The sequence below is a fragment of the Carassius carassius genome, chromosome 27 (genome assembly GCF_963082965.1).
Source record: "Carassius carassius chromosome 27, fCarCar2.1, whole genome shotgun sequence".
NCBI classification, from domain to species: domain Eukaryota; kingdom Metazoa; phylum Chordata; class Actinopteri; order Cypriniformes; family Cyprinidae; genus Carassius; species Carassius carassius.
Window position 1 is genome coordinate 13,669,896 of NC_081781.1, and position 27,930 is coordinate 13,697,825.

General features: G+C 37.2%; 1 protein-coding gene across 2 annotated transcripts in view; it reads left to right on the top strand.

Moving 5' to 3' along the window:
- The window catches only part of LOC132106809 (GDP-mannose 4,6 dehydratase), a 68,041-nt gene that overhangs the window by 25,558 nt on the left and 14,553 nt on the right, over positions 1-27,930 (top strand). For both annotated transcript variants that reach the window (XM_059512827.1, XM_059512828.1), the window contains one exon: positions 5,715-5,842. In XM_059512827.1, coding sequence (XP_059368810.1) covers positions 5,715-5,842 — 128 coding nt within the window. The remainder of the gene's footprint in view (positions 1-5,714; positions 5,843-27,930) is intronic.

The window sequence follows — 27,930 nt, forward strand, 5'->3', positions numbered from 1 at the left end:
GTAATTGTAATGGGAGTGACAGTTTTGAAGTGCCATGTGATTAAATATAGTTTAATTTAATTTCTTAATCAGACAGAATTAGGCTTATCTAGATGTCAAGATGGCCCACTAGGCTAGGAGACATACAATAACAGCTCGGCAGACTACACTAAAGGAAGTGATGCAAGAGCTTAGGGAGCATGCTGTATGTGTGGCCAGACCCATTGTGATTGGTTTACGGGAGAGTATCATGACACAACATTTGGTAAAGGGTGCAGCCATGACATCTTCTCAACAACAAGAGTGTTGTTCTGTGCCAAACCCGCCCCCCCCCCTCCCCGACCACGCACAAACACACAATTCCAGAGCACAGGAAGAGCGATGATGTCATTAGTGGCATGTTTTTTTGTTTTTTTTTAAGCCAATGACACTAACATAGCCAACTAGACAGTCTAAGTGTTTTTATAAGTTAAAGGAAGATGAGGAAAGAAGGGAGTACAGGAGTGGAGTAGGGTTAGATAGCTAGACAGGGAGGGAGATGGATGGTATAGTGTGAAAAAAGCCAACTTCATTTCCTGTCTGATCTCAGTGGTAGCCTCCCCTCATTGGGCTGGCCGGCAATGATGAGTTAATCTGGTTTGGAATTCACTTCGGAATTTCAGCCGGTATCCACTTTCACCAATAAACAAACCTCACTCCGAAAGAGTTTACGAAATATGAGAAGAGAAAAATAATCTGTTACAAATCCACCACAGAGACGTCTGTTGTGTGTGCGCATGTGAAAGCAGTTACACTCTTACACCTATTCTGGTTCTTAAGTCTAATAATAGTGTGTAGTTATAGACGAGAGAAACGGTCGTGCCAGTCAATCCGACGACATCTGAGGGCTCCTCCATTACTCGCTCATCTCTCGTCTTTTTGTTCCCTCACGATCCCTCTTTCTTGTTGAAAGACGAGCGTTTTAAGAAGTTAAACCTCTCCAGGTGAGAAGGGCTGCACCTGTATGAAGGTGTCGATGGACCTCTCACCTATCACAGACACACACACGCTCACATTCACACTGTTGGATGAGCCGTGAGATGTTTTGCTCTTTCACTCCTCGTCTACCCGCCTCACACACCTGTGTTTGTGTATTCATGTTGTCACAGCAACAAAGAAGGGAAGTGAATGAGATGCTCTAATGTCTCAAATTAAACATCACTCCTCACCTTGTATCTCTGTCGCTTTCTGCTTCTCACTCTCTGTCTGTCTGACACACACTTCAACATGCACTCCCAAAAGCTTACATGGTTCGTTACTTGGGGCTCGACAATAAGGATTTTTATTACATCCAGCCTAGCTTGGGATGTAGTTCAGATTTCTACATGACCTGTCAATATTTTTACAGGCTCTTAGATGATTAGTTGTATTATATTATAGATTTTATTTTATAAAAATATTTTAAGAAAGGCAAAACCTTTTATTATTTGCAATTATTTGCAACATAATTAGTCACATTTATTTATCTATCAATTAATGAATTAGTTTAAGTTTTTAAATGTATGTTATTAATATAATATTTATTTTATAATATCTTGTCTTATATAATTACCTATGATTTTTCAGGAGTGTGGGGTTCAATTATTTTTTTATTATTAGAAAAAATATATATTTATGCAATATATTATATAAAATAACTATCATATATTTAAGAATTGATAATTAATAAATAAATATTAAAGGAGTCCTATTATGCCACTTTTTTACAATATGTAATTGAAGTCTCAGGTGTCCCCAATTTCTGTCTGTGAAGTTTCAGCTGGAAATACCCCACGAGTCATTTATTATATCATTTTGAAAATGCCCATTTTGAGTGGAAGCAGAAACACACTGTTTTCATGCATTTCTCTTTAAATGCAAATGAGCTGCTGCCCCCCCCCCCACTCTTCCAGGATAGGGCTGTACTGTTCATACCTCAGATACTCTGCTAAAAAAAAACATCTGTTTGGTTTTGATGGTCATATCTATCGCTCTGAAATCATTTGTTTTAAACCATGTTAGTTGAAACTTCGAATATATACGGTTTCATGAGTGCACACGTGCAGAAAGCGGCTGTAACGTGGCATGTGAGTGCTAAACTAAGTTCTCTTTCATGTCTTATTGAACTTAAAAAGAAATTGCATGTTTATATTAGATCTCTGTGCCAGCAGCAAAAAAGTCCATTTCCCGCTAACATTTGAGCGATGTTAAGTGTTTTCTTAAACAGCGCTGATTGGCCAGTGTTCACACGCTCAACAGATTTGACTGTGATTGGGTTCAATGATCATTGCTTCACGCTCTTCACCAAAGCGGAGCGCTCACACAGAAGAAGTGATGGAAAGTTTGAATCATTTTATGGACTCGGTCATTTAAATCTTTCATCAAAATGTCATTTCGTTCATTTCAACAGAATATAATTAATCTTGCATGTTAATAGCCAAATTCACCAACACATCTGCTTACGCGACATTGAACATATTTTGAATCAGAAAAACAATTATAATACAACCAAGGCTACTACTACTAGTTCTGTTTCCTGTAAAGAACTAGTAAGTTGTGCATGTGGGTAAACCTGAAATGAACGAATCCCTCGACGAGACGAATTGATATTCCTGATTCATATGAAAGATTCGTTCATACTTTTGACAACACTACAGCAGTGTAATATACAGTAAATAAATGAATAAATCCACTGAGGCTGTGCTCATCAGTGCAGCCAAAGACAGAACAGTTAGCATGCTTTGCTCGAACTTTTGTCTTGGTGTTAGAACTGGTACAGATGTCGCGATTTCATGTTTTCTGGGTTGGTAGGTGCACCTGTTATAGCACTTAAAAGTCCGATTTTCATGATATGTCCCTTTTAAGAAAGTCAAAATATTTTACGTTCATAATTTTTGACGTTTCTAAATGTTAATTCCATATTAATATCATTAATATTAATTTCATAATAATATTATCATGGAATTTTTTTTTTCACACATACATTTTTATTTATATTTTTTTCATTTAATGTAATTTCTTTTCAAAGAAAATTTCGAATAGTATCTGGAAATTATATGGTTATAGTTTTCTGCATGTAACTATATTAAAAAACTCGTAAGCTATAGCACTGACCCAATAGGACAAGTGACAGTTTAGTCAGCTGTTCCGAAACTCATAACGGCCTCTGGGTCAGCGGGCCAACCATATTATTGAGCACTCTAACTGTTATTTCTGGTTTGACATTGCAGCTTTGCCAGTTCTGAAAGAGAGCAGGGTGCTGCTGTGTGTTTGTCATTCATTTAAATGAATGTGGCAAGCCGATGGTTGCGTGTACATCTGCATGAATGTGTGTTCAGACATGTGTCAAGAAACAGGAATAGGGCCTTATACTTACAGTCGTTTTTTCACTTGCTGGAAATATCTGAGTGTCAGTGACTGATAGACCAGACATCTTGACTGCACTTTATTTCCACCTGGTTTGGCAGGGCGTCTTTCCATCCATTAGAAATTTCGCCTAGGTACTCAACGTTACCCTCGCTCATTACTCTTAAAATGTGCATTGACAGTGCCCGGGCACCTTCCGCTGCCAACATGCACACCTGCAGGTCTGCTGCAATCCCGTCCACATAATCATGGTCTAAACGTGCCCTAAACTGGGTTGTTTTAGACTTGATGTGAGCGAGCTGCGGTCGACTCCCTGCGACTCTGCTCCTCGTCACGGCTTCCCACCGTGTGCTAAGAGACGGCCTAATTACACTCCGACTGGAAACAGGAGCCGGTGTGCGGAAATGGCCTGTCTTGGACTTTTAAACACACTTGCGCACAGACGCATAGCCGGCCCATTATTGTGGACCATGGTTTGGTCAATCGGCGTCGATTTACCTTTTTCCCCTCTTTTTTTCAAACGAGTGAACAGAAATCAGATCCTCGGGTCCCCCCCCCTGTGGTTTGTCTGTGACGACGGATTGACCCGGCTGTTTACAGTGTGGTATTTTAAACCGTTCTTCTCGTGCCAAGCTCACGCACCTGGTCATGAGCTGCGTTTAGTTCGGATTAGAAAGAGCCCTTTGTGATAGCAGCAAGCCTGCGCACGGGGGGCCCATGACGGACATCCTGTAAGTGGAAAGAGTCTGTCCACTTATGAATTTTTATTTTTTTATTTTTTACATTTCATTTCAGGTTACACTACAGATCAGGGCTCAGCGATTAAGGTGACCTGCTGGCCTAGGGACACTAGGGACATATCTTTTTTCATGTACAGTACAATATATTTTTTTATGCTTGGAAAACATAAACATTTGGTTTTCTACGACATTTAATTGTGGATTCTGCTTACTAGTTAAAACTGTATTGCTGTTTTTTGGTAGAGAAAACTTAACATTTGATTAAAATGGTGAAAATGTGAAAAAAATATTTATTATTATTATTATTATTATTAATAAAAAAAATTATGTACACTTTTAATCAAATTTGGATGATCCAGCACTACATTATACTGCACTAAGAGTGTGTGTGTGTGTGTGTGTGTGTATGTATGTATGTATGTATTTTTTTTTTAGTTAAAGCTTTCCCTGAGAATCAAACCAATGACCTTGGCATCGATTGGGCCTATTGTCTACTGTCTGAATGCTTTTACATAATTAAAGAAATGTACCTTTATGCATTTGACAAGTGCTTTTATTAAAGAAGTGACTTGCACTGTATTTAAAGTATATAAGTTCTACATTTCCCGGGAATCGAACCTTGGGAAATTTGTGTGTTTTGGCCATGGTCTACTGTTTGAGCTGCAAGAATGCTTAAAAATGTGTTTCAATAATTTTCAAATAAATTTACATTTATACATTTGGCAGACGGTTTTATTCAAAGTGAGTTATAGACATGTCATCATTTCATGTATTTTTTGGGAATCAAACACGTGACCATTTACTGTTTAAGCTATGGGAATTGAATATTAAACCTTACCAGAATTTCTGACATATTTACAGCTGTAAATGTAAACATAACATTATAAATTCATGGGCGCAGAGCAAGTAGAAATTTAGCCTTACTGGGCAAGCAGAAAAAAGTTTAGGAAGGGTTTAAGACCTCCCCAGTCTTGTAGTTGACTTTTGTTTTGCAATTATAAGGCATGATCTTCCCGGCATTGCTGATTCTCTCCAGACAGCATTTATGGCCAAAATCGCACACCCATGCAGGCTTCAGCCCAAGTCAAGAGCGTGATAGTGGTCGTTCACTTATACACTTAAAGTGTGTTCCTGCTCTGACCCGGGCCTGATATTATAGGCAGTGGAGGTTTTCATCTAGAACTCCCACCTCTGTCTGATTCAAGCTATAGCACAACCCAGCAGGACATAAGTGTCCAAGGTTTCCCACAGATGAAGCATGTGTGTGTGTGTGTGTGTGTGTGTCTGGCAGCTCAGAAGGACTTTGGACGGGCTTACAGATTCTCTGGGGTGGTCCAGTGACTAGACAAGAGTCTGATTTTTATCCCTGTGTGTGACTGTTAGTGTGTGTGTGAGAAGGACAGATTAATGGCCATAGTTCTCAATTCGCTTTGGCCAAAACGCAAATTTGCACTGACATGTATGGGGGAGGGGGGTCAAAAATGAATGAAATGGACAGGTACAAAAAAAGAAGAAAGGATGGAAAAAAAAAATAATAATGAAAAAGAAGGTCAAGGCAGAATTAATGCTTCATACTAATTTTTCTAATCTGTGTGTACATGTTTTATCCAGGTTCGAATTTTGTAACTAGGAAGATCAGTCGCTCTGTGGCAAAGATCCATCTTGGGCAGTTGCAGTGCTTCAGTCTGGGCAATCTGGACTCCAAGAGAGACTGGGGCCATGCCAAAGATTATGTGGAGGTACTTGAACACACTCACACATTTTGGTTCAATTCTGTTGAGGACGTACATATACACACAAACTGTTTTCTTCCATAGTACATCTTGTACCAACCCATTGCCCCGCTGTCTCTTTGAGAGTGAACACTACATTGATATTTCAGCCCTGTATTGTGTTTTAAAATGTCAGGCTACTTTCAGAACTCTGAAACATCTACACCAACACTGGTTTAGAATCACTTTAATCAGTTATTTTAACTTAATATTGATGATCAACATACTCTTTCAGCATTAGTTTGAATAAAAAAAAAATATATATATATACATGTACATTTACATGTACGTTATATATATTATTATATACATTTAATTATTGTTTTTATTAATTCATATTATAATTAGTATTGACTATATGTAAAATCTGATGAACCCTGGAATCTCCATAAAATTATCTATATTGTAGGAAAAATTGTGCACATGCTTTCTATTAGTTGCATTGCAACAACACAATTATTTAAAATATGACGTAGTTTTTTTTTTTTTTTACTTGCCCTACTTTAAAAAGCATAGTTGCGTGTGAGAATTCATTGCATCTGGGCTGCTGGATTGCATAATTACTTTCTTGTTCTGTTTATTTTTTTTGTTACTGTTGATGCAATGTGCATTCCTGTTTGATGGTGTGTCTGGGTTCTTAGTTATTAGTTTTTGCAAGCATTTCTATTTGTGGTAATGACAGATACAAAGTGCACATCAATTTCGGTGTCTTCTGTTACTAGTTTTTTAAGAAAGGGATCCATTGGTCACATGTTATTGCTCCATAAACATGTCAACATGTCAGCCAGCTGGCTATGATGAAGATCCCAAAGTTCCTGATAAACTGAATTCCCAGAATGAGAGCAACAGTGCATGAAATCATCAGCATCCTATTGACAAATTATTATTTCTCCTTTAGTGGAGTAGCAGTTTGCAACTGCACTTCTGCTATTGCTGTCTGTTTATGCTGTTGTCATCTAAGATTAGTTTCACCTATTAAATCAAGTCCAACAAGGATATCCCAAAGCAACTTAAAGGGGTACTCTACCCTAAAATGAAAATTTTGTTGTTAATCACTTACCCCAGTGTCGTTCCAAACCCGTAAAAGCTCCGATGGAGTATTCTGACGATGACTTTTCATACCTTTTATGGACTTTGACACTTATTTACTTGGCAGTCTATGGGACAGTCTCAAGCCTCCAGGTTTTCATCCAAAATATCTTAAATTGTGTTTGAAGACGAACAGAGTTTTATGAGTTTGGAATGACATGGGGGTGAGTGATTTAATAACAATATTCATTTTGGGGTGGAGTAACCCTTTAATTGGTATTAGATTGTGAAAATAAATGTTTCTCAATCATATTATCATGGTTTCTGAAGAATCATGTAACACTGAGGATTCAGCTTTGCCATCACAGGTATAAATTACATTTAAAAATATATATTGAATTCAAAACCAGTTATTTTAAATTGTAATAATATTTCACAATTATAAATATTACAGGGTTTACTCTTTTTGGTGAGCCAAAGTGTCGTCTTTCAAACACATTTAAAATTTAAGCTCTGAGACTTTTGGAGACCTTGATTTACACCGCTGTCAAGGAATTTTTTATAGACGGTTTCAACTGCAACAACATAAACAAACATTACTGCGCATGCGTGCTTTTGTGGACCTAACTTAACTTCTGGTAGACTTCCAAATAGAATCAATAACAACAGCCAAGTCCCTCTAGAGTAGATTTTTTTTTTTTTGATAAATAAAATGTTTGCTGCGTAAATCTGGCAGACTTAATGAAAATGCAAATTAATTATTTGCCAGCAGGAGATGCTTTAAAGCGCGAAAAATAGAGGTTTCCCCGATAACAGAGCTACGCTCACAAACGCTGCGTTATCAGGCATATAACATGCAAGTCTTCATTCAGAAATCTGTGACATAAAAACACCCGTGCCTCTTTTTGATATTTAAACATATAAATGTAAGGAATTATAATTATTTAACGTGCAGTACGTGCTCATGTTTATTCAACGAAGCCTTTTGGAAGATCGATCAGTTTTAAAATTGTGGCGAGTCTCCACAAATAAATAAATGTATGGGAAACACATTCCACAGCACAACCACCTGAGCCCAACTTCAGTCTACTCATCACCTTAACTTTTAACTGCGTTTGTAGACGGCTCCGCTAGCCAGACCGATATACACAACACAGACCGGAAGTTAACTGAGGGCCAGGCGTGTGCGCCCGATGAAACAGTCTATATATCTTACAAAATTTAAGTCATGATAAAAGCATTTCTACTGTTTAAATGAAATCTAGAAACAAGTTTGTTCATCAGTTTGAGTGTAAAATTCTATGTTCTCACTTACAACTATTACAAGAACTATTTATAACTATATATTCAGTTTGGTCTGCCATATGTAATATGTGTATTTTGACCTTGCACTTTCTTTTCAATTTGCTTGTAATTACCCTCTGAGTGCACAGCCGTGCTGTCGGGTTTATCCTGGATTAGAGAGACCTGTGTTCCTTTAGATTTTTGCCAGAGTGGTTTAGGTTTGTGTGTGTGTGTGTGTGTGTGTGTGTGTGTGTGCATGTGTGTGCTGCTCCAGGTTTCCTGTGGAAACGCTGGTATTCCAGGCGGCTGAATCATGCAGCCAGGTTTATGTGGCTCAGGACTGGGGCAAATTTCGGGAAATGGGACCAAAGCTGTGAGCGTGTGTATATTTGTGAGAGTTGTTCGTGTGTGTGGAGATGGAGTAGATCAGCGCGGTTAGCTATAGAAACAGTCCATGTTTTCTACGCCATGTATTTTACCTTCAGGCAAAGTACAAAAATGTAAAAATCCTCTGTCTGATCCATAGGTTTAGATTTTTCCATACAGACAGTGTGTCAGTCATCTTGCACCTCTTGAAGGCCTCAACTCCACGATTCCTCCTCACGCTATTCCAGTCTTTGTGAAAGCTTTAGTGAGGGTCATGTTTGAAAGAGTAGGTTTGTTGCAGTACACCATGTAGACGTGTTTTTTAACAAGTCAAGTGCCATCAGGCACTATTATTGTTTTTAACTTGTATAGCATTTCAACTCGTCTATGCAGTCCTGTTTAGCAATAATGCATTAAATCGACCAAAGTTACAGTAAAGACATTTAAATTGTTTTCATGTTTCATGTTCTTTTGAACTTGATCCTGAAAAAAAAACAACTTTTTTTCACAAAAAATATTTAGTAGCACAGCTGTTTTTATCATAATAAATAATTACGCTCCAAATAATAATATTATAATGCTTTCTAAAGGATCATGATACTGAAGACTGAATGGCTGCTAAAAATTCTATTCACAGGAATAAATTATATATATATATATATATTTTAATATACATTAAAATAGAGGACAGCTCATTTAAATTGTAATAATATTTCGGAGTATTACTGTTTTTACTGTATTTTTGATCAAATAAATGCAGCCTTGCTAAGCATAAAAGACTTTTATCAAAAACATTAATAGCAGCTCAAAGTTTTGAACGGTAGTTTATGTGAGATCAAAGCCTTTTTTCTGTGCATGTCTGTGCTTTTTATTTAGAAGCGTACAGATAGGACTCCATGTAGTCGAAGCAGTGGGAGATCAACACTGTATGTTTGTGTAAACTCTTGAACCCGCGCACAGATTTAATTGGTTCACTGTTTGTATGACTTAAGCTGTTTGAAACTTGAAGCTTTATAGTTTTATGAAATTCAGACTTTCAGGCCTCCACAAAAAACATACATAAAATCAGGGCGCAAATGAAGTGAAGTTCAAATATTCCTGTGAAAACACACAGGCTGAGCTGATAGCACAAAACTCTCAACGGGGTCTAAGAGGTTGCTGATGTTTTTGTTATGTTTTAGATGATTTCACCTCAGATCGCTTTTTCTCCAGCAACAAAATGATTTTTGTCCTCATTCTCACCTCATGCATCTATCCGCACCACCGACCAATCGCGTACTAACGAGAGCTTGGAGATTAATCATGCTGGTCTTTATGAGGACCTGACGGCCAATCAAATCACTCATTAGCTCTGTGACCAACTGTACCTGCAGTGACCCGTCACTGCGAGGGACTCTTATTTCATGGATGTAATGCTCTGTGTGAAGACTGCATAGGATTTTCCAAAAAGATTGTTTTCAGAGGAGACTGGGAAACCAGCTGGAACTTTTTGACCAATAGGAGTTTCTCATGTTGTAGCACACACACACAGTCTTTGGGTTTTAATGTGTTATGGGGACTTTCCATAAAAATATTTGTACAAACTGTAAATTCTGTCGCCTAACCCTTCCCACAAAATCGTTGTACATTTTTACATAAAAATAAAAAAAGGATTATAATAATTTAGTGTGATTTCAAATCCGTTTTTCTCATTAGGACCACAAAATTTGAACATTTGGTCCTCACAATGTAGAGTTTTCCTGGGCCACACAAACACACATGCATCATACTTGCAAATGTAATAATATTACTACATTTCTATTTAAAAAAATGCTGTTGTTTTGAACTGCCTCTTATAAATTAATCAACTTTTGCATCACAGGAATACATTGTAATATATTATAATATTTATATATATATATATATATATATATATTGTGTGTGTGTGTGTGTGTGTGTGTATAATCATAAGTCATAAAAAATGTTTAATTCCGTCATCTGTCTAAATCTTGATTGAATTGTTGAGTTTGCCTACTGACTGAATCAATCTTAGCTATTCACTTGCTTGTTGTCCGATTGATCGGTTATTATAAAAAGTTATAATGTCTGACTCAAAATAGACTGACAATCATAACTGTGGTTTATTAAAAATTTTACTTACTGACTATGAAAGTGTAGTTAAAAGAAACATATCAGCAACAGTTGTACTGTAATAATGTTGAAAATATATAATTAGTAATACTTTTTTATATGATTCATTATCATAGAAAAAAAACATAGTAATTATTATTATTTTTTATTTTAATAGTAAAGCCAAAGTCCAGTAGTAAAGGCTCTAAAGTCTGTGTGAGTGATAGGTGGTGGGTGTTGTATGGGTTGGTGGAATTTGGTGCTCTTGAGGGGTGTTTGGTATGAAGTGGCTGGTTTTGTGTGTGTGTGTGTGTGTGTGTGTGTGTGTGTGTGTGTGGGTTCTTTTTTTTTTTGGGTGGGGGTAGGAATTGGGGGCCTTAAACTCCAGTGGCCAGCATCCAGTAGAATAAATAAACACAGCTGCAAGCTGAGACCACCTTAATGTTGGTGTGTGTGTGTGTGTGTGTGTGTGTGTGTGTGTACTGGTATATATGGTTTATGAAGAAACAAATGTGTATAATGACATGGGTACTACAATGTAAACATGGTTTATGAGGAAACTTCCTCTGTCCCTGTAAAACAAAAAGCTTAAAAACATTCAAAACAGTGTTTTATGAAACGAATGAAACAAAAGAAAATACAGTTTGTACAGTATAAAAACCACTGCACCTATGGAGAGTCCCCGTAAACCACAAATTCAAGTATGAGTATGCGTGCGTGTGTGTGTGCGTGTGCGCGTTGATTCCCTAATTTCATGGAGAACTACAAGCTTTAAAACCTGCTAACACACCGATACACGTACACACATACACAATATGTAAGGTGATCTAGGGAAAGGGCTGATTTTAAGGTTGATTTAGCAGAGCATTTAACACGGGGCATTCCTGAACTTGTGTAAAGCTCTCTGTGCTGAGACAAGGTCATACGTGTCTGTGAGCAACTATTAGACTCCTCGATGTGTGTGAGACATGGCTTTGTGATGATGAATGTGGGTTTATTCCACTGTAAGACATGCATGTGTGTGTGTGTGTGTGTGTGTGTGTGGCAGCTGGCTGTCTGTGTGATTGACATGGCTGAGCTCTTCCCCGCTGTGTTGAGGATGAAAGCAGATGCTCTCATTTCGTTCTCTCCCTTTTTTCTCCCGTCTCTTCACATGCCCTCTGTAACCAGAATCCTCAACTTTCAGCCTCTCACAGAGCTGAAGATATGAGGGAGAGAGGGAGAGGGCGAGGGGAGATAAGAAAGGGAGGAAAAGAATTATTGAGTGGAGGAGAATCTTAGAAAGTGGATGAAAGAGATGAATTTTATCACATTGTTCTGTTATCATGCCTGTGTTTTGGCAGCGCAGTGCAGAAAATGAACATGCCAATACAGTCTCAGCGAGTTAAGAAGCTTTCTGTTGCTCATAAACATTCAGTCTGTCAGGGTGTTTTTATCTTTTTAGTGGCTTTGTTCCAAAACCTAGTGAGCTGACTACAGAAGCATTATTTTAAGACATCTTAGGCATGTTCCCAACTCGAAGCCTGTTACGAATGGTTGGTTTCTTAAATGTGATTCATCCTAAGACACTGATTTTTGTTTTAATTCTGAGGCATTTAAGGGCAGGAATCAACAGGGATGGCTATTATATCATGAGAACGAGGCCATGAAAAATACTTAGTGTAATTGTTAGTAATTCAAAATATGTGATATATGATTTATTTATTTTTTACTCACACTTTCATCTGTATTAGACTTTAGTACTTTTTTTCTTATAAATATTAATGTGAAAAACATTGATTCTTGACATTAGAATATTGTCAAGATGTTGTCATTGACATCTTGACTGATTCTTCACATTAGAAAATCAGTAATCTCAGAATGCAATGTGACAAGTTCAGTTAAAACATAAATGGAAATATTAAAGTAATTTTTAAAATGTTTTTTTTTTTTTTTGTCTTTTATGTTCACCAAGGCTGCATTTATTTGATCAAAAATACATTTGAGTTTATTTTAAAATTTTATTTATTCCTGTGTTGGCAAAGCTGAATTTTCAGCAGCCATAACTCCAGTCTTTCAGTGTCACATGATCCTTCAAAAATCATTCTAATATGCTGATTTTGCTGCTTAAGAAACATTTCTTATGCACGGTTAAAAACTGTTTCTTTTCACTTCAAAATAAGTTAATTGATGGACTCTTAGTTGTTTGGATTACTGCTTAATGTTTCTGGAAACCGTAATGCATTATTTTTTAGGATTTTTTCAATAGAAAATTGAACAGAATAACATTTATTTGAAATAAAAAAGCAATTATAAAAGCTTTTTTTTCTATCTTTTTGATACATTTTTGATTAAAAAAAAAAAATTCTTAATGACCCCAGAATTCTATGCTATAAAAGTGTCAAATGTAAGTGAAATTTAAAATGCATTATTTGTTTTAGTTGTTTATCATTATGCTTATCTACTTCATAATTATTTTAGCAACATGCTAGCATCATACTCTTAATTACCATGTCCTGTGCAGAGTGCTATTTGTGTACTGCCCTTCTGCCTATGTAGAGCGTTCCAAATCGGTCATTTCTGAGGTTCCATTACAGTTAGAATGCTGCCTACGTAGGCGGTGGGCAGAGAGACAGCTCACTAGGTTTTGAAACAAACCTTTCTACTTTTGCACACACGGACCGTTTCCTTTGGAATTAATGGCTCCAGGGACGTATCCAGTCTAATGGTCTGCAGTCTGCTCATTCTCTGGAATAGATATGAAGACTCGCCACGTCCATAATGCTGTATATATAATATCAGCCTCCCTCAGCTAACGTCTGTTTTCTCTTAGTGTGGAGTCACACCCACACGATCTCCAACCCAGACCTGGCTGACCCCTCTGTCACCTCTCACCTTGTCTTTTCTCACTGAGTTACAGACCTCCTATGTCGTTCCATTTTCTGTCCATTTCATTCTTCTCTTGCATAGTCAGCAGCCGAAGTCTGTCATTACAGTGGAGACACTCACACATACACACACACACACACACACACATGCATATTTATTCACACTCCATCATTCAGCAGAGTCACATATTTCCACTGACAGCTTCTATATTAAGCACCCGAGTTTTTGTCTTCTGCAACATTGAGACCAAATAAGTAAATCTTACCCTCTGTTGACTCACCACAGAAAGTATAGAGGGGTGTGTGTGTGTGCGTGTGTGTTGGGCCATTCATGACTGTGTACCATGGTTTGCAACAGCCCACATTTTCCCACTTTCCTCAAAGTTAGCACACCAGTTTTCCACACGGCCGGGTATAACCGTAACACAACATTACCGCAACGTTAATCCTCACAAAAAAGCTGTGTTAAACTTTCTGTGTGTTTGCTTTGTGTTCGCTGTTAAACAGAGTACTACAGTTGTGCTCTAATGGCAGATTGTAATAATACACACTGCTGTGACTAAAGTTAAAGGGCTGTTTGAACCAAAACTTAAATTCTGTCATTGTTTTCAAACCCTTGTTCTTCTATGGAACAGAAAAGAAGACATTTAGTTTTTTGTCTGTACAATGAAAGTTATTGGGGTCTAATGCTCATGTTTTGGACCCCATTGACTTTCATTGGATGAAAAGAAAGACAAAGGTTTGGCATGACATCTGTTAAGTCTACATGAGTTTTAAAATAATTGCTTCATATTTGTTCTTGGGGTTTTGGTTAGCGCCGATGACAGTCATTTTCATGTATCATTGTCAAGGGAATTATACATTATAATGACAAAAAAAGTGACTTGTTTAAAGTAATTGAGTGCCACAGCAGTGCAGGTGTGAGTGTGTGTTTGTGTGTGAGACTTGAGACTCGAGACTCAAGACAGACCTTGTTTGTCCATTAGAGCGTGAGAGGAAGTCCAGACCGCACCGTTTGAAGTGATGCAAAGTTCTGGTGTGTAAGTGTGTGTGTGTGTTTGTGAGTTGCATTTACTTACTGGAAATGAAAAGATCCCACATCTGTCACGTTATTCCACTTATAAATAATTCATATTTGCTTTCTGTCTCTCTCTCTCTCTCTCTCTCTCTCTCTCTTTTGCTTCTGTCTTCGGTTCTGTCCAGTAAAGCTGACAGATGTTTCTGTATCTGTCACACCTGTTTTATGATTTATTTATCCAGTCACACGTGCACACACACTTTTTTATATCTGTCATGTATTATTAATAAGCAGGAAAGACCATTTATGCAGTACATTATTAGGTGGAAAATTATTAGCGCACACAGGCACTTTTCTTTTGTAATGTTGGGGTTTGCCAGTAAAAACAACGGTTGTTAGGGCAGCATATGTCACATGGACACACATACACTCTAAGTCACTCTTTCTGAGTTATGCTTTAAAAAGACTGGGGAAGAAGTGACACAGAAGAGAGATCCTGTGTGTGTGTCTGTGGTCAAGAGAAAGACCGTTTGCCAAATGGCATCTGTATGCAGGGAACAGTGTACCACTGTAACGCATCATTTCAGAAACACTGAAGGAACATAGTGTGTGTGTGTGTGTGTGTTCTGAGCTGATGACCTGTCTTCTGTTGAGAAAGAAGGATAAGTGCACTGCTTACTGCGTATATGAAGCATATACTACTACTTTTTAAATAGTATATGTAATTAGTTTATAAAGTAGTATTTATGAATACTATTTTCTTTATAAACAATGTGTTATATAGTCTACCATTCAAAAGTTTTGTCCGCAAGTTTAAAAAAATATATATATAATTATACTAATACCGGTAATAATATTATTTTAAGTCTGAAAGGATGCATTAAATTGTTTAAAAGGTACAGTAAAGGCATATAATGTTGAATTTTTTTTCTTTTTCAAATAAATCCTGTTCCTTTAGACTTTCTAATATAGTATCTTGTATTAGTATCTTTATTAGTAGCATAGTATCTTGAAAAAAACTGCATCAAGGCTTCCACAAAAATAATTAGGCAGCAAAACTGTTTTTTCAAAATTGAAATTAGCACCAAATCAACATATTAGAATGTCTGTGGTATCATGTGACACTGAAGACTATAATAGCTGCTAAATATTCAGCTGTCATCACATCAATAAATTACATTTGAACATATATGAAAATAGTAAAAAAAAAGTTATTCTAAATTGTAAAAATATTTCAGAATATTACATATTATTACTGTTTTTTTATTAATCAAATTAAATGCAGCAATGGCATATGATATGATATGATATGATGACAAAAGAAATACCAAAACAAACGTGTGTGTTACCCAGAGCTGTGTGTAGTTTGTATAATCTGGTGAATAAATGTAGTATGTAATAAATCCTGTAGTAGCTCCTGTCGATCAGCCCACACTCACGAAACAGGAGAGCTCAGCTTTCTCCTTTGAGAGTGTGTATGTGCTGTCCACATTTACACAGTCTGCTGTTGGGTCATCAGTCAGCTGTGGTAATCTTTGTGATGACAGCCGCTGGCCTTAGCAAAGAATAGAGTTTCCATAGCAATACGTGACCATGTTAGCTATTTATCCAAAAATCTGACAGTGTGACGGACACAGGCAGCCATCAAACTATAGTGTCATGTAGGAGGAGGGAGATTTGTGGAGCCTCGGCATGCTGTGTGTGTATTTGTGTTCGTGTGTGTAAATGTGTTTGTGCGCAAATGTATTTAGACATGTGGGTAATATCATTTCTCTGCTGTATGTCTGTCAGTGTGCCCGCCTCGAGAATTCAAAAGCATCTCTTCAGTGATCACAGGCTAACTGGCCATCCTTTGAGTGCCCGTGTGTGTATGTAAGGAGGTGATAAGTGACTTAATGAGTTTTCTTACCTGCTCACCCGCTGTATCTAATGGAGCATCTCACACACTTAACTGACATGTTTTAAATGATGCTTTCAGGACCCATTCATCTTTCGTCACCTTTGTGCATGCATGTAGATTGTTAGGAGTTTGTTGCACGTCTGAGTTCAATAGTCCTCGTGGAGATGCTTGGGAAGTGAACACGACAGCCTTACTATATTAGCCTTACTATATAGTCGGCAGCCATATCCCCCTGGAGCCCAAGACCGGTTTCCCACTGAAGCTAAGCAGGGCTGAGCCTGGTCAGTACCTGGATGGGAGACCTACTGAGAAAACTAGGTTGCTGCTGGAAGAGGTGCTAGTGAGGCCAGCAGGGGGTGCTCACCCTGTGGTCTGTGTGGGTCCTAGCGCCCCAGTGTAGTGATGGGAACACTATACTGTCAACAAGCACCGTCCTTCGGATGAGACGTTAAACCGAGGTCCTGACTCTCTGTGGTCAGTAAAAATCCCAGGATGTCTTTCGAAAAGAGTAGAGGTGTGACCTCGGCATCCTGGCTAAATTCGCCCATTGGTCTCTGACCATCATGGCCTCCTAACAATCCCCATATCTGCTGATTGGCTTCATCACTCTGTCTCCTCTCCACCAGTAAGCTGGTGTGTTGTGGGCGTTCTGGTATGTCCTTATCCAACCCCATCTGACCTGGCCGATCCAGTCACCACCTCATCTGGTTCTGCTTTGCCCCTCCCTTAGGGCCAGGAAATAGTTGAAGAGCCATGCGTTTCCCTGGGGCCACATTTCACAGGTGCACCACTGTTTGTCTCTTGCCTTTTACATATGTCTTAAATAATAGAAATAACAAATATGGACCTACCCAGGGAGAAACAAGACCCACTCTGAGCTCCACGCAGACCCCTGAACCTCCACATTCAATCATGCATGCACACACACTTACTTCTGCACATCTGTCTGTCTGTCTGTCCATTTATATTATTTGTATAGCTTTCTCTCTGTCCTTCTGATTCCATCTATCTGTCTGTCTGTGTCTGTATGTGTATCTCTCTATTCATTTGTCTGCCTAGCTGTTTCGGTTCTCTATCAATTTGTCCATGTAGTTCTATCTGTTTGTCCATCTGTCTGTCTTATCTCTCTAGACGTTTGTCGGTCTTTCTCTCGATCCATTTATTCATGTAATTCTCTCTACCTATCGATCTATTGAGCTGGGTAGATTACTTAAAAATTGTAGTCCTTTACAGATTACATAATGAAAAATGTAGTTAGTAATGTAATCAGGTTACTTATTTTAGGTAATGTATTCTGACTACTTTTGAGAAAAGTAGTCAGTTTTGTTTTTTATGAAAAAAAAGAAAAATATATAAAAAAAATTTTTACATCAAAAACTGTAGTAGGAACTGCAGTGTTTGAGAGTTGATAAAAGCTTATAATTAAATTATAAAAATGTGACATAAATTAATTAAACACTTCTTATTGAAATATCCACTTCCTTAGAGAACAGCTGTTTGTTTCATACATGGTCTAATTGCATAAGGGGTGTTTTCCCCTAAATTCAGAAGCTTGGTTTGTAAATGTATTTACCCAGCATTTGTGAACAGTTTATTCTAAATGGTATGACACACAGTGGGATTTTTAGAGAGGAAAATTTAAAAGAAGAATTAGGCAGAATAAATAATAAAGAATTTAAATAATTCATTGCCATTGTGTAAATAATATGTAATCATGTAATCCTTAAAGTAGCGGTTATCTGATTGTGAGCATTATAAAATCTTATACTGTAATTACAAGTACTTTTTGGAATCTGATTACATAATCCAGATTACATGTAATCAGTCACCCTGCTCTGACTGTCTGTTTGTTTTTTAGTTTTTTGATCTTTGTATAATATCATACAATTTTTGTCTTTTTTTTTTGTCTTTTTTTTTTTTTCAATCAGTGCGCATGTGCGCGCGTGCACACACACGCAGACATTGAATGAAACGCAGTTCATCCACACACACACACACACACACACACACTGGCCATGATGCACAGTAGTTTGAAGGGTCTGGTTGAGCCAGTGAAACTAGAGCACTATTTCATGTCACATTTAAACATCTTAATGACACTGCAGTCTGCCATGCACCCCCCGCATTAATCATCTCTGCACTCTTACGTTACACACACACACTCATGCAGTATCCAGATGTGCGCGCTGATGCATTTGATTGGATAATAGGCTTGGAGGGACTGTTTAATGGTCAAAGTTTCTGCTTTAGGATTTAGTGGTGAAAGGTCAAACACTGCTCTGCCCATTAAACCTGCCCGGTGGGTGTTGGGACGTGGGTGTGCACTTGGGTGGGTGGCAGGGTCCTCGATTACTTGTAAATTCACCCACAGAGCAGGTTAAAGAACCCCTGTTTTATTACACAATTAAACATTTTCATAGTTTGTAGCTTTACAGTCCATCACACTCTGTATTTCTCTCTCATAATCCTTTGCCATATTGATTTAATATCATATCATGTTATATTTGAACTGCCAAAAATTAGGTTCATGCGATATGAATACTCTCATGCACATACATAATCTGGACATGATCAGATATGACATGAGGGAAATAGAATGTTGTTTTTCTGTGGGGTTTTTGGGATGTTGACTAATATGTCCCTCTTCTAGAGGAAGATAAAGTAGTTATTCAATCACAGTTTGACAGGAGTGTAGTCACGCCAGTACACTTCATTATTGTGTAAAAGTGTGTGATCGAGAGGGAGCGAGGCAGTGAGAGAATGCTAACATTTGTGTAAATGGCCTGAATGGTTCCTCTGTTTAAATCTCAGGAAATCAGTAGAGACTGGCTGCTTGACTGAGTGAGTGCTTCCTGTCTCTACAGGAAGTGCTGGCTTTTAGGAGGAGGAGAGGTCATTTAGAACAAGAGTGTGAGTGTTTGTGTGAATGTGTTATCTAGATATCTGTGTGTGTGTGTGTGTGTGTGTATATATGAGCTATGGGGGAGTGGGGTAAGCTAAGCCACATTTCACTTAAGCTGTTCTCTAGGCAAGAAGGAAGAGGCAAAACTTGCATAGCTAATTAAAGTTCAGGATGTCTGCTTTCAACATGAAATTTGAAGAAAGCTTATAACAAAGGGCCATATAATTTCTCTAAAGTCAAGTCACACAACCTGCCCCCTGTGAGGGCTAAGCAGTGTTGTGTCATAGGATAAATATGAAGATAAAGACAATTGATTTTTTTTTTAAATCGTAATCTCCTTTCCAAAGTTTAGCTTGCAGTTAATTCATATTTTTATAAACAAACCAGGTAGAAGTTTTCATATTTAGAATTTCAATGTAGTGAAATATTTCTTTATCAGTTTGTTATAATGTTTGTTATTAAAGTATTTGTAATAGTATTTTCTGCATTTGGAGTTGAAGCTCTAACCATTACTTGACCCACTGCAAAAGTTTTTTATTGGGGGGGGGGGGGGGGGGTATTATTTCGTGCCTTACCTTTAAATGATTTATACATTTTAACATGCATGATATATATTTTTAGACCTGATTACATTTTCATTGACAGAAAATTATTTTTACTTGCCATAGAGAATATTTACTTTGCAAATGCAGTTTTATTAATCACAGGCAGCTGTATTTGATGGCCACTTTTTAAATATGTAATCACTTGACACAAAATATACACAATTTACCAGATTAAGAGGAGGATAGCCGTTGATGCATCTTATCCCACTCTCCCCTTTGTCTTGTGATCATTTACCAGAAAATTTGCAGATGTTTTATTTAATTGCCAAAATTATTTGCAAATATACACTTTGGGTTTTTTTTATTGCAGAGAATCCATATCTTTTGTGGATTTATTGCATGTTTGTTATCATTAGTTTCTCCATAACTGCTCTGTTCATTATGTTCTGTGGCCTTTTTTTCTTTGCAGTGTTTAATCAAAAAGTCATTTGCCTCATTTCAGGCTCGTGCAGCCAAACACAATCAAAACCTGATCACACAAACCATGTGGGGTGTGCAGGAAGCTTGAGCGCGCTCTGTACACACACACACACACACACACAGCTGGGTCTTGTTATAGTCTTTACAGTAGCTGACTCTCACTCTATGTTATTAGAATTGTGTTGTACTACTGCCGTAGCTCAGAATTTATGCAGTACAGGTGTTGAAGAATCACACACACCATCACGCTCGTGATCTATAGCCTCTACTATGCGTACAGTCTGGTATTTCTCCCCCTACCCTTCACACACACAAACACACACACACACACACACACACACTGTCTGACTACTGACTCACACACACCTCCCTGCAGGTTGAACATATCACAGTCTGTCTCGCTGAAATTGCAACACATGATTCTGATTTCAGGGCCTTCAAATCCAATATGAAAAAAATGTATTTCATTATAACTTCATATATTTCTAACTGAAGTCTGTGCGTTTTTGTGCGCACATGTATGTCGCTGCACGATTATGAGGTTGGATATTTCAGTGTATGTGTTTATGTCTCACTAAGTGAATAGAGAGTGGTGGGTTTGTGTGTGTGTGTGTGTGTGTGTGTGTTGGTAGATGTGGTATTTCCTTTGCAGGAATGTGAGTTTAAATAGCTTCTCAATGTCAGAACATTTCGGCAACAGACTTTCAGCGCTGTGACCAAACTTCCTCTCTTTAGGAATTTTAATGGTTGTTTAGCATTAACAACTATTTTCTGAAAATTCTTAAATCAGAGTTTCAAACCAAAGCTGGAAGGTTCATGTAGTTTGTACCTTTTTGGCAGCCTTTTTTAAATAAACACGTGTCTTGTGGTATTACCGGTTGACTTTAGACATGTTTTCAATGAAAGCGATGATAAAATCATTTCTTTTACATTGCGATCTAAAAGAAAATTGAATATTGTATTTTATTAGGCATACATGAGCTTCTGAGATACACATCCACATATGCGCACGCAGGGAATATAAAATAACTGAATCCCAGCTTTCCATGACCAACAGCGATATAAAAGTGGAGGGTCAAATTTTACCCAGCATTCCTGACACACAACCTCATAGTTCACATACATTCACATTCTCACAAATGGGTATTCATTAAGGACACACAATATATCTGTTTCCAGTATAAATGGTTATTAACTGTTATCACAATTTTATTATCATTGTCATAGTCTTATTTTTTTTCCATTAAATTTTTCCCCTAAACAACAGAAGAGACATTTTCTTAAAATTATAAGGTTTTAATTGCTGATTTTATTTTGAAGCGCACTTTTATGGCATCTGAATGGCAAAATAAATACTGGCCATTCTTTTTGTTTTTGACCTTTAATATAAAAACAAATAATCAGTTCTATCTGAAGATTTCTATATCAGTGCAACCTTCTTTTTTTTCTAGTTTATTCTCATCACTCACACACACACAGACACACACACACACACACACACATTTTGAGGGATAACCTTGAGGTGTTTTGTAAAACGGTGTGTTTTACACAGATGATTATCTGTAGTAATGGTTAACAGCCGATTCTCTTTGATAATGTCCATTTTGTTTAAATGGTCAGATGCCATCAAACCCACACACACATGCATGTTTCATTAATATCTGTCATCATTTTTGAAGACTTTTTAAAAATGCAGAATCTGACAGAATTATGAATTAGAGTGAAATATGTTCCTTGTGGTCCACAAACACACACACACACTAAGCCGCTACGCTCACATAAACACATCACACATTTCCCTGATGACTCACTTTCACCCTTAAACACTTTTTAATACACACATGATGATCTCAGAGGTGGTCTGAGTGACCCTGGGAATTGTCCGCATATTTTACGAAAACACCTCCAGAGAAGAGCTCTTTCTTACGGTTTGTTTTGTTTCTTTTTAGTTCTCCGATTTCATTGGAGTCCGCAGGAGTCCAGAGCAGCAGCCATACAACTTTTTTTCCCAGGCTAATAAGGTTTTAATTAGGTTTTAAGCTGTATATTTGAAATAGACTGACAAGAGGTTAAACCATCCCAGATCGGGTGAATAACTCCACCCATCCTCCTCAAATGAAATCAGATCTAGTATAGAAGCGCTGCAGATATTAAAGCCGAATTAAACAAACAGGTATCCGAGGTTCAGGCAGTGCTGATCTTTAACAGTTATCAAAACAGCACATTCTGTACATACCTCCACCGCTGCCAGCACCTCGGGGCCAAGCGCAAAACACTGACGAGGCTTTTGTCCTCTCTTCCTTATTCCTCAGACCAAGAATCCGACAGTTTATTGGTTGGTGGCATGTTTTGGCCTCTTTTATGAGTGGGTTTCAAACATTCGGCAGGAACTGGCTTCCTCTCTACCTGCATAAACACCTGAAACCAACACCTTTCTTTCTCTCCTCCTCTTATTTCCTTTAGAGGGCTTCCTTTGTGTTGTGCGTGTCGCTGCTAATCTGTAGATTAGAGGTTCGGTCTTGTGGATGTGTGCCGATGTTTGTTTAAGCCTGATTGTTGGTAAAGTGAGATGATCGTACTGTCTGCACGTGTATGTTTAGATGAACGGGTTAATTGTGCCTTTTAAAGAGATTACAGAGTTTAATGGCCACACACTCACCGCCTTGCATTCATTTAGCCTGATATAGACACGTGCCAGCTTGCAAATTTACTGATTCATTATACAAACTCCCACATCATCATAATCATCAGAAGGGTTGGATCTAGCTTCACTGATAGCACTAGACAGGAGGAAGTTTTATCTTGTAAGGCATAAATTACAGAAATGTAAGGAAAATGTGCACATAGGTGAAGCATTACAGTCTTTCCTTACTACATTGTTGTTTACTTGTTTCCTTCAGTAGATATAATAAGTCTTTCGAATCTTGCTGTCAGCTTAATTTATAATATCAACATTTGTTAACCTTTTCTATGATGCATAGAGCATTATTTAGATATTCATGATGTATTCATAATATCTGTTCTTGCAAATAACTATCATACATTTATATATATATATATATATATATATATATGCTTTATAGGAAAAATACTACATTCTGACTAGATGTGCAAAATAAAAATGTAATATGACTATTAAATTCTCTTGAAATTTTATGTCCATTTTTAATGGTTAATTTAATTTAAAATTTTGGTACAGTACACTCAGATACGATGTGTCTCTAAATTCCCATCTAAAGAAATTAATTGACTTTCTCATTAATTGACTTGCTTAGTGGTCAATCCTGTGGAGCATCCTGACCTGTCTGTAATTCTGATTTATTTTCCTTCCTTGTTTTTCATATTTATTTTTTGAGATATTATATTCATATCAGATTTCAAATCTTCTGCTTCACCTCTTTTTTTAATCGCCATTTACAGAGACCTCTATGCTGACGATTTTTCTGCGCCTCTGACCAAGTGAAGGCAGATCCTTCTGTCTGTCTTTGTAACAGTGCTAAGACAGGCAAGAAAAGAAGTGATACACATATACACACACACACACACACACACACCTCTCTTTGTTCATTGTACTCCAGGCAGTAAAAACTCACCTGGGGAAAGCATCAGGAGTAAGATTCGCCAACACGACATGCCTCCACAAATACAACTGTCATCACTCTGTCTCACACACATTCTCACACACTCAGTGTTCATTGGGCAGAAGTCTTGGCCACATAAATAATTGTTCTATCTGTCTCGCGCACGCACACACATACAATTAAAAGAGTCCTAATGTGTGAGAAAATTCCCAACAGTGTTACCGCTTGACCTTTCACTTTTATATGACCACACAAAATGAAGCCACCTGTGAATCAGACAGGAAAGGACGTGTGTGTGTGTGTGTGTGTGTGTGTGTGTGCATGACGTTGCATCCGTGTTTATTGCGAACAGTTATAGAAGGCAATGTTGAACTCTTTTGTTTTCCCGCTTGGAGAGTTCCTGTGGTCACAGAAGTTGTGTGCACTGCTAATGTGTGTGTATGGGAGTGTGTGTCCCCACTCACACACCTGTTTCTCATTTTCCAATTTGTAACCAATCTGCTCTCAACGAGGGGCTAAACGGCCCTGATAACCATCTCTCTCTCTCTCTCTCTCTCTCTCACACAAACACACACACGCACGCGTGCACACACACACACACAAGTTTCACTGTCTGGATGCATAGGAGTTCCAGTCAATAAACTGCATCTGTAACCCTTTTTATATCTTCCATCAGATTAAATTATAGTTTCTTCCTGTCTCTACTGGTCAGTCATTTTCATGATCGATATGACATTCTAAGTCTAGCTCTTCAGCCTCAATATAGTGAAAAATTAAAAGCGTACCACCCAAACATACTATAGGACAGTGATTCCCAGCATGCATCTCACGACATACTTAAGCAGGTTATTCATAAAATAATTTCTACAATTTTTACATTTATAAAAATTTGTAAATACATTTATAAAATATTTGAATATAAAAATAAATTTAATTATATTAATAAGTGTTATTATTATTATTATTATTATTAATTGATATTTAATGTTTTATATTAAATAAATTATTGTTAATAATCAAAAATAATAATAATTAATAATCAAAAATGTATGCAGGTATTTGCAATTAAAAAAATAAAAATAATGTTTATTATAAAATGATTTTTAACAATGAAAGAAATTTACATTTAATATTAGTTATTAATTATTGCCTATTTTTATGTAAACTAATACTGTTAATACGATTAATAATATTTTAAATATCTAATAATTAATATTAAGTTAAAGTTAAAGGAACACATTTCTAGTGTCAAAAAGTATTTTGCTTGTCATCCGTGTATTTTTATCCAAATTTTGGGATGGAAACATGGCTTTTTTTTTAATATTTTAATTTAATTTAGTTTTTTTTTTTAATATATATATATTCCAGTTTTGTGAGTTTTAAATTCATAAAAAATTGGATGGAACGGGGGACAAAAAATGTTTTTTTATTACAAAAAAGTTAAAGTTAAAAAAGTTTTTTTAAATGTCGCTTTAGGAGATGGTTCTGATACGGACCATCGAACACATCCAGTCATGCATCAGCTCAGATGGTCTATGTTTTTGACGTGTGTAATGGTGAACTCTGTGTATCAGTGTTGTGCATTTGTATTGGCCCTCATAAGTAATGTGAGCTGTGTGGAAAAGTCCATTTAAAATAGCATTAATGAAGTAACCAGGTGATCCGCGGTCAAAAACACACACACCGTCTCTCTCACTCAGTCATTTAGTGGTCAGTGCTAACTCTCTCTCTTTGTCTGCTCTTACACCCTCTCACCCTCTTTCTCGTTCAGTGTTTGTGTGAGCAAGTGTCACCATATGACAGCCTGTCTCTGCCTAATGCAAACCACCTGCCTTAAACAGAGTACTTCTGTGCTCCATACAAAAAAAGACTGTGTCTGTGTGTGTTGTGGTGGGTAGAGGGGAGTATTTAAACTTTCAGCAGCTCCAAAAATAAAAATAGGCTTTTAAAAACAGGCACCCTTCTAAACCAATGACTCCTGGAGCTACAGAGTCAGTTCCAGGCTATGTATGTGTGTGTGTGTGTCCTTCCCGGTGGATAGTTATGAATAGTTGTATTATTACAGGGCAAGATTTACCTGAAAGACTCAGTTCTTTTCTTATTCTTATGTGAGATTCTTCACATGGCATAAAGCGAGCTGGAGTGTGTGCAACTTTCTTTTTTTCTTTTTTTTTTACTTTGTGTTGCAATCATAAATGCATGTTTGGTTGAATTGGATTCAGTGTTGCAGAGAGAACCGCAGGTTTGTTTATTGCAGTGTAACAAACTTAAAACAAATGTAAATAGCCAAAAGGTTACGTCATGTGTGAGAGGAATCTGTGTTTTGTTTTGTTTTTAAGAAAACTGCACTTTACTTTTTTCCTTTTGAATAATAATATTACAAGTTCATAAAACAAGTCAACTTTTTATTAAATGTTTAATGTTTTTATATCGGTTTTTACTTTACAATGAAAGTAAAAAAAAGTAAATAAAACTTTTTTGTAAAACTTTTTTCTTAACTTTTACCTTAAAATGTTGTCACAATTATTATAATATTTTTTTATTTATTTTGGTGGTGCTAAAAACTGTAATAATGAAGAATATGTAGGAATGTTCAGATAGTAGATACTGGAAGAGTAATTACGCAAATGTTCATAACATAATTTTTCTCTTTGGAAAATTAGCCACCCTGGTAATGTAAATTTGTTTGAAGTTTGTGATTTTGATGCATGTGGCCATATGACCAGTGAATGCATATGGCATAATTTATAATTCCAAAACTTAAGATGATTTGAATATTTGAAGATACTTCATTCAAAAGTGCCTGCGGGGAAATAGTCACACATGCCCAGATGCATAAAAACAAAAGAGCCATTGAGGCAGAGAAGAGGATGTCATCACAGTTAATCCTTTGTTTTCTCTTCCACATTCTTTTAAACTCACTTGCTCTCATCAAAGTTTACGTTTGCCTGCACTGACGGATGGCACGAGGAACACTGACACCGATTTAAAACAAACTGGCATACATGTCATTTTTGGAGAGCTCAGAGACGCCTTGATTCACCAGAGAAGGAAACTGCCCTTGATCCTCACATTTTGCTCTCCCTGTGCGACCCTTTCACCGAGCTTTAAAGTGAACATTTAAACAGATGTATGTGTGTTTACTGATCCATGCACAGGTCATGGGTCAGATGGTAATTTCTGTGTTTGGCCAGTGTTGAAGGGAAGTGACCTAAGCCCTGGCGCTGGACTGAACAAGCCTGTATAACCTCCTTTCTTCTGTAAAACACAAACAAATATATATTTTCCACTTATAATAAAGGTCAGTTGGGTCCGGTGTTGTTTTGGACCTCATAGACTTTCATAATATGGGCAAAAATATGGTTTAAACATTCTTTAAAATATCTTGTTTTATGTTTCACAGGTTTGGAATGACATGAGGGCAGTAAAACATATGACAAGTTTCATTTTGGGTGAACTGTCCCTTTAAGGCAGAATTTTTTTTTTCACACTTATCTATAAAGCAGTTAATCTAATTGACCAAATTCATTAAGATCAATTTTTGTTTAAATTATAGTATAAGTAAACACTGAGAATATTTAAATTGTGTAAAATGTTCCTTTAAAATGGGATTTAAAATCATCAGTAGGAGAGAGGATCTAATATGGGGCAGCAATCTATGAAGCGTGGGCCGCAACAGAGAGGCACGATCATCTTGGAACCAGGAAAAACAAGTTATTTGAAGACCTTAGAGGCCTAGGAGTATGATATTGTGGGACAAAAGCACATACGAGTTACAGCGTTTCTTTTTTTATACACAAAGTTTGCACATTTGCGGCTGAAATGGCCAGAGAGCCTCAGAGCATCCAGACCCCTCCTATAATGCCAGGAGAGAGTGTGTGTGAACAGGAAGGAAGGGGAAGGGAGCTGTGCTGCAGGCCTCTCAGCTGTCTCTCACAGCGCTAATGATCCTTGGAGAGAGGCGTGAGGGAGGA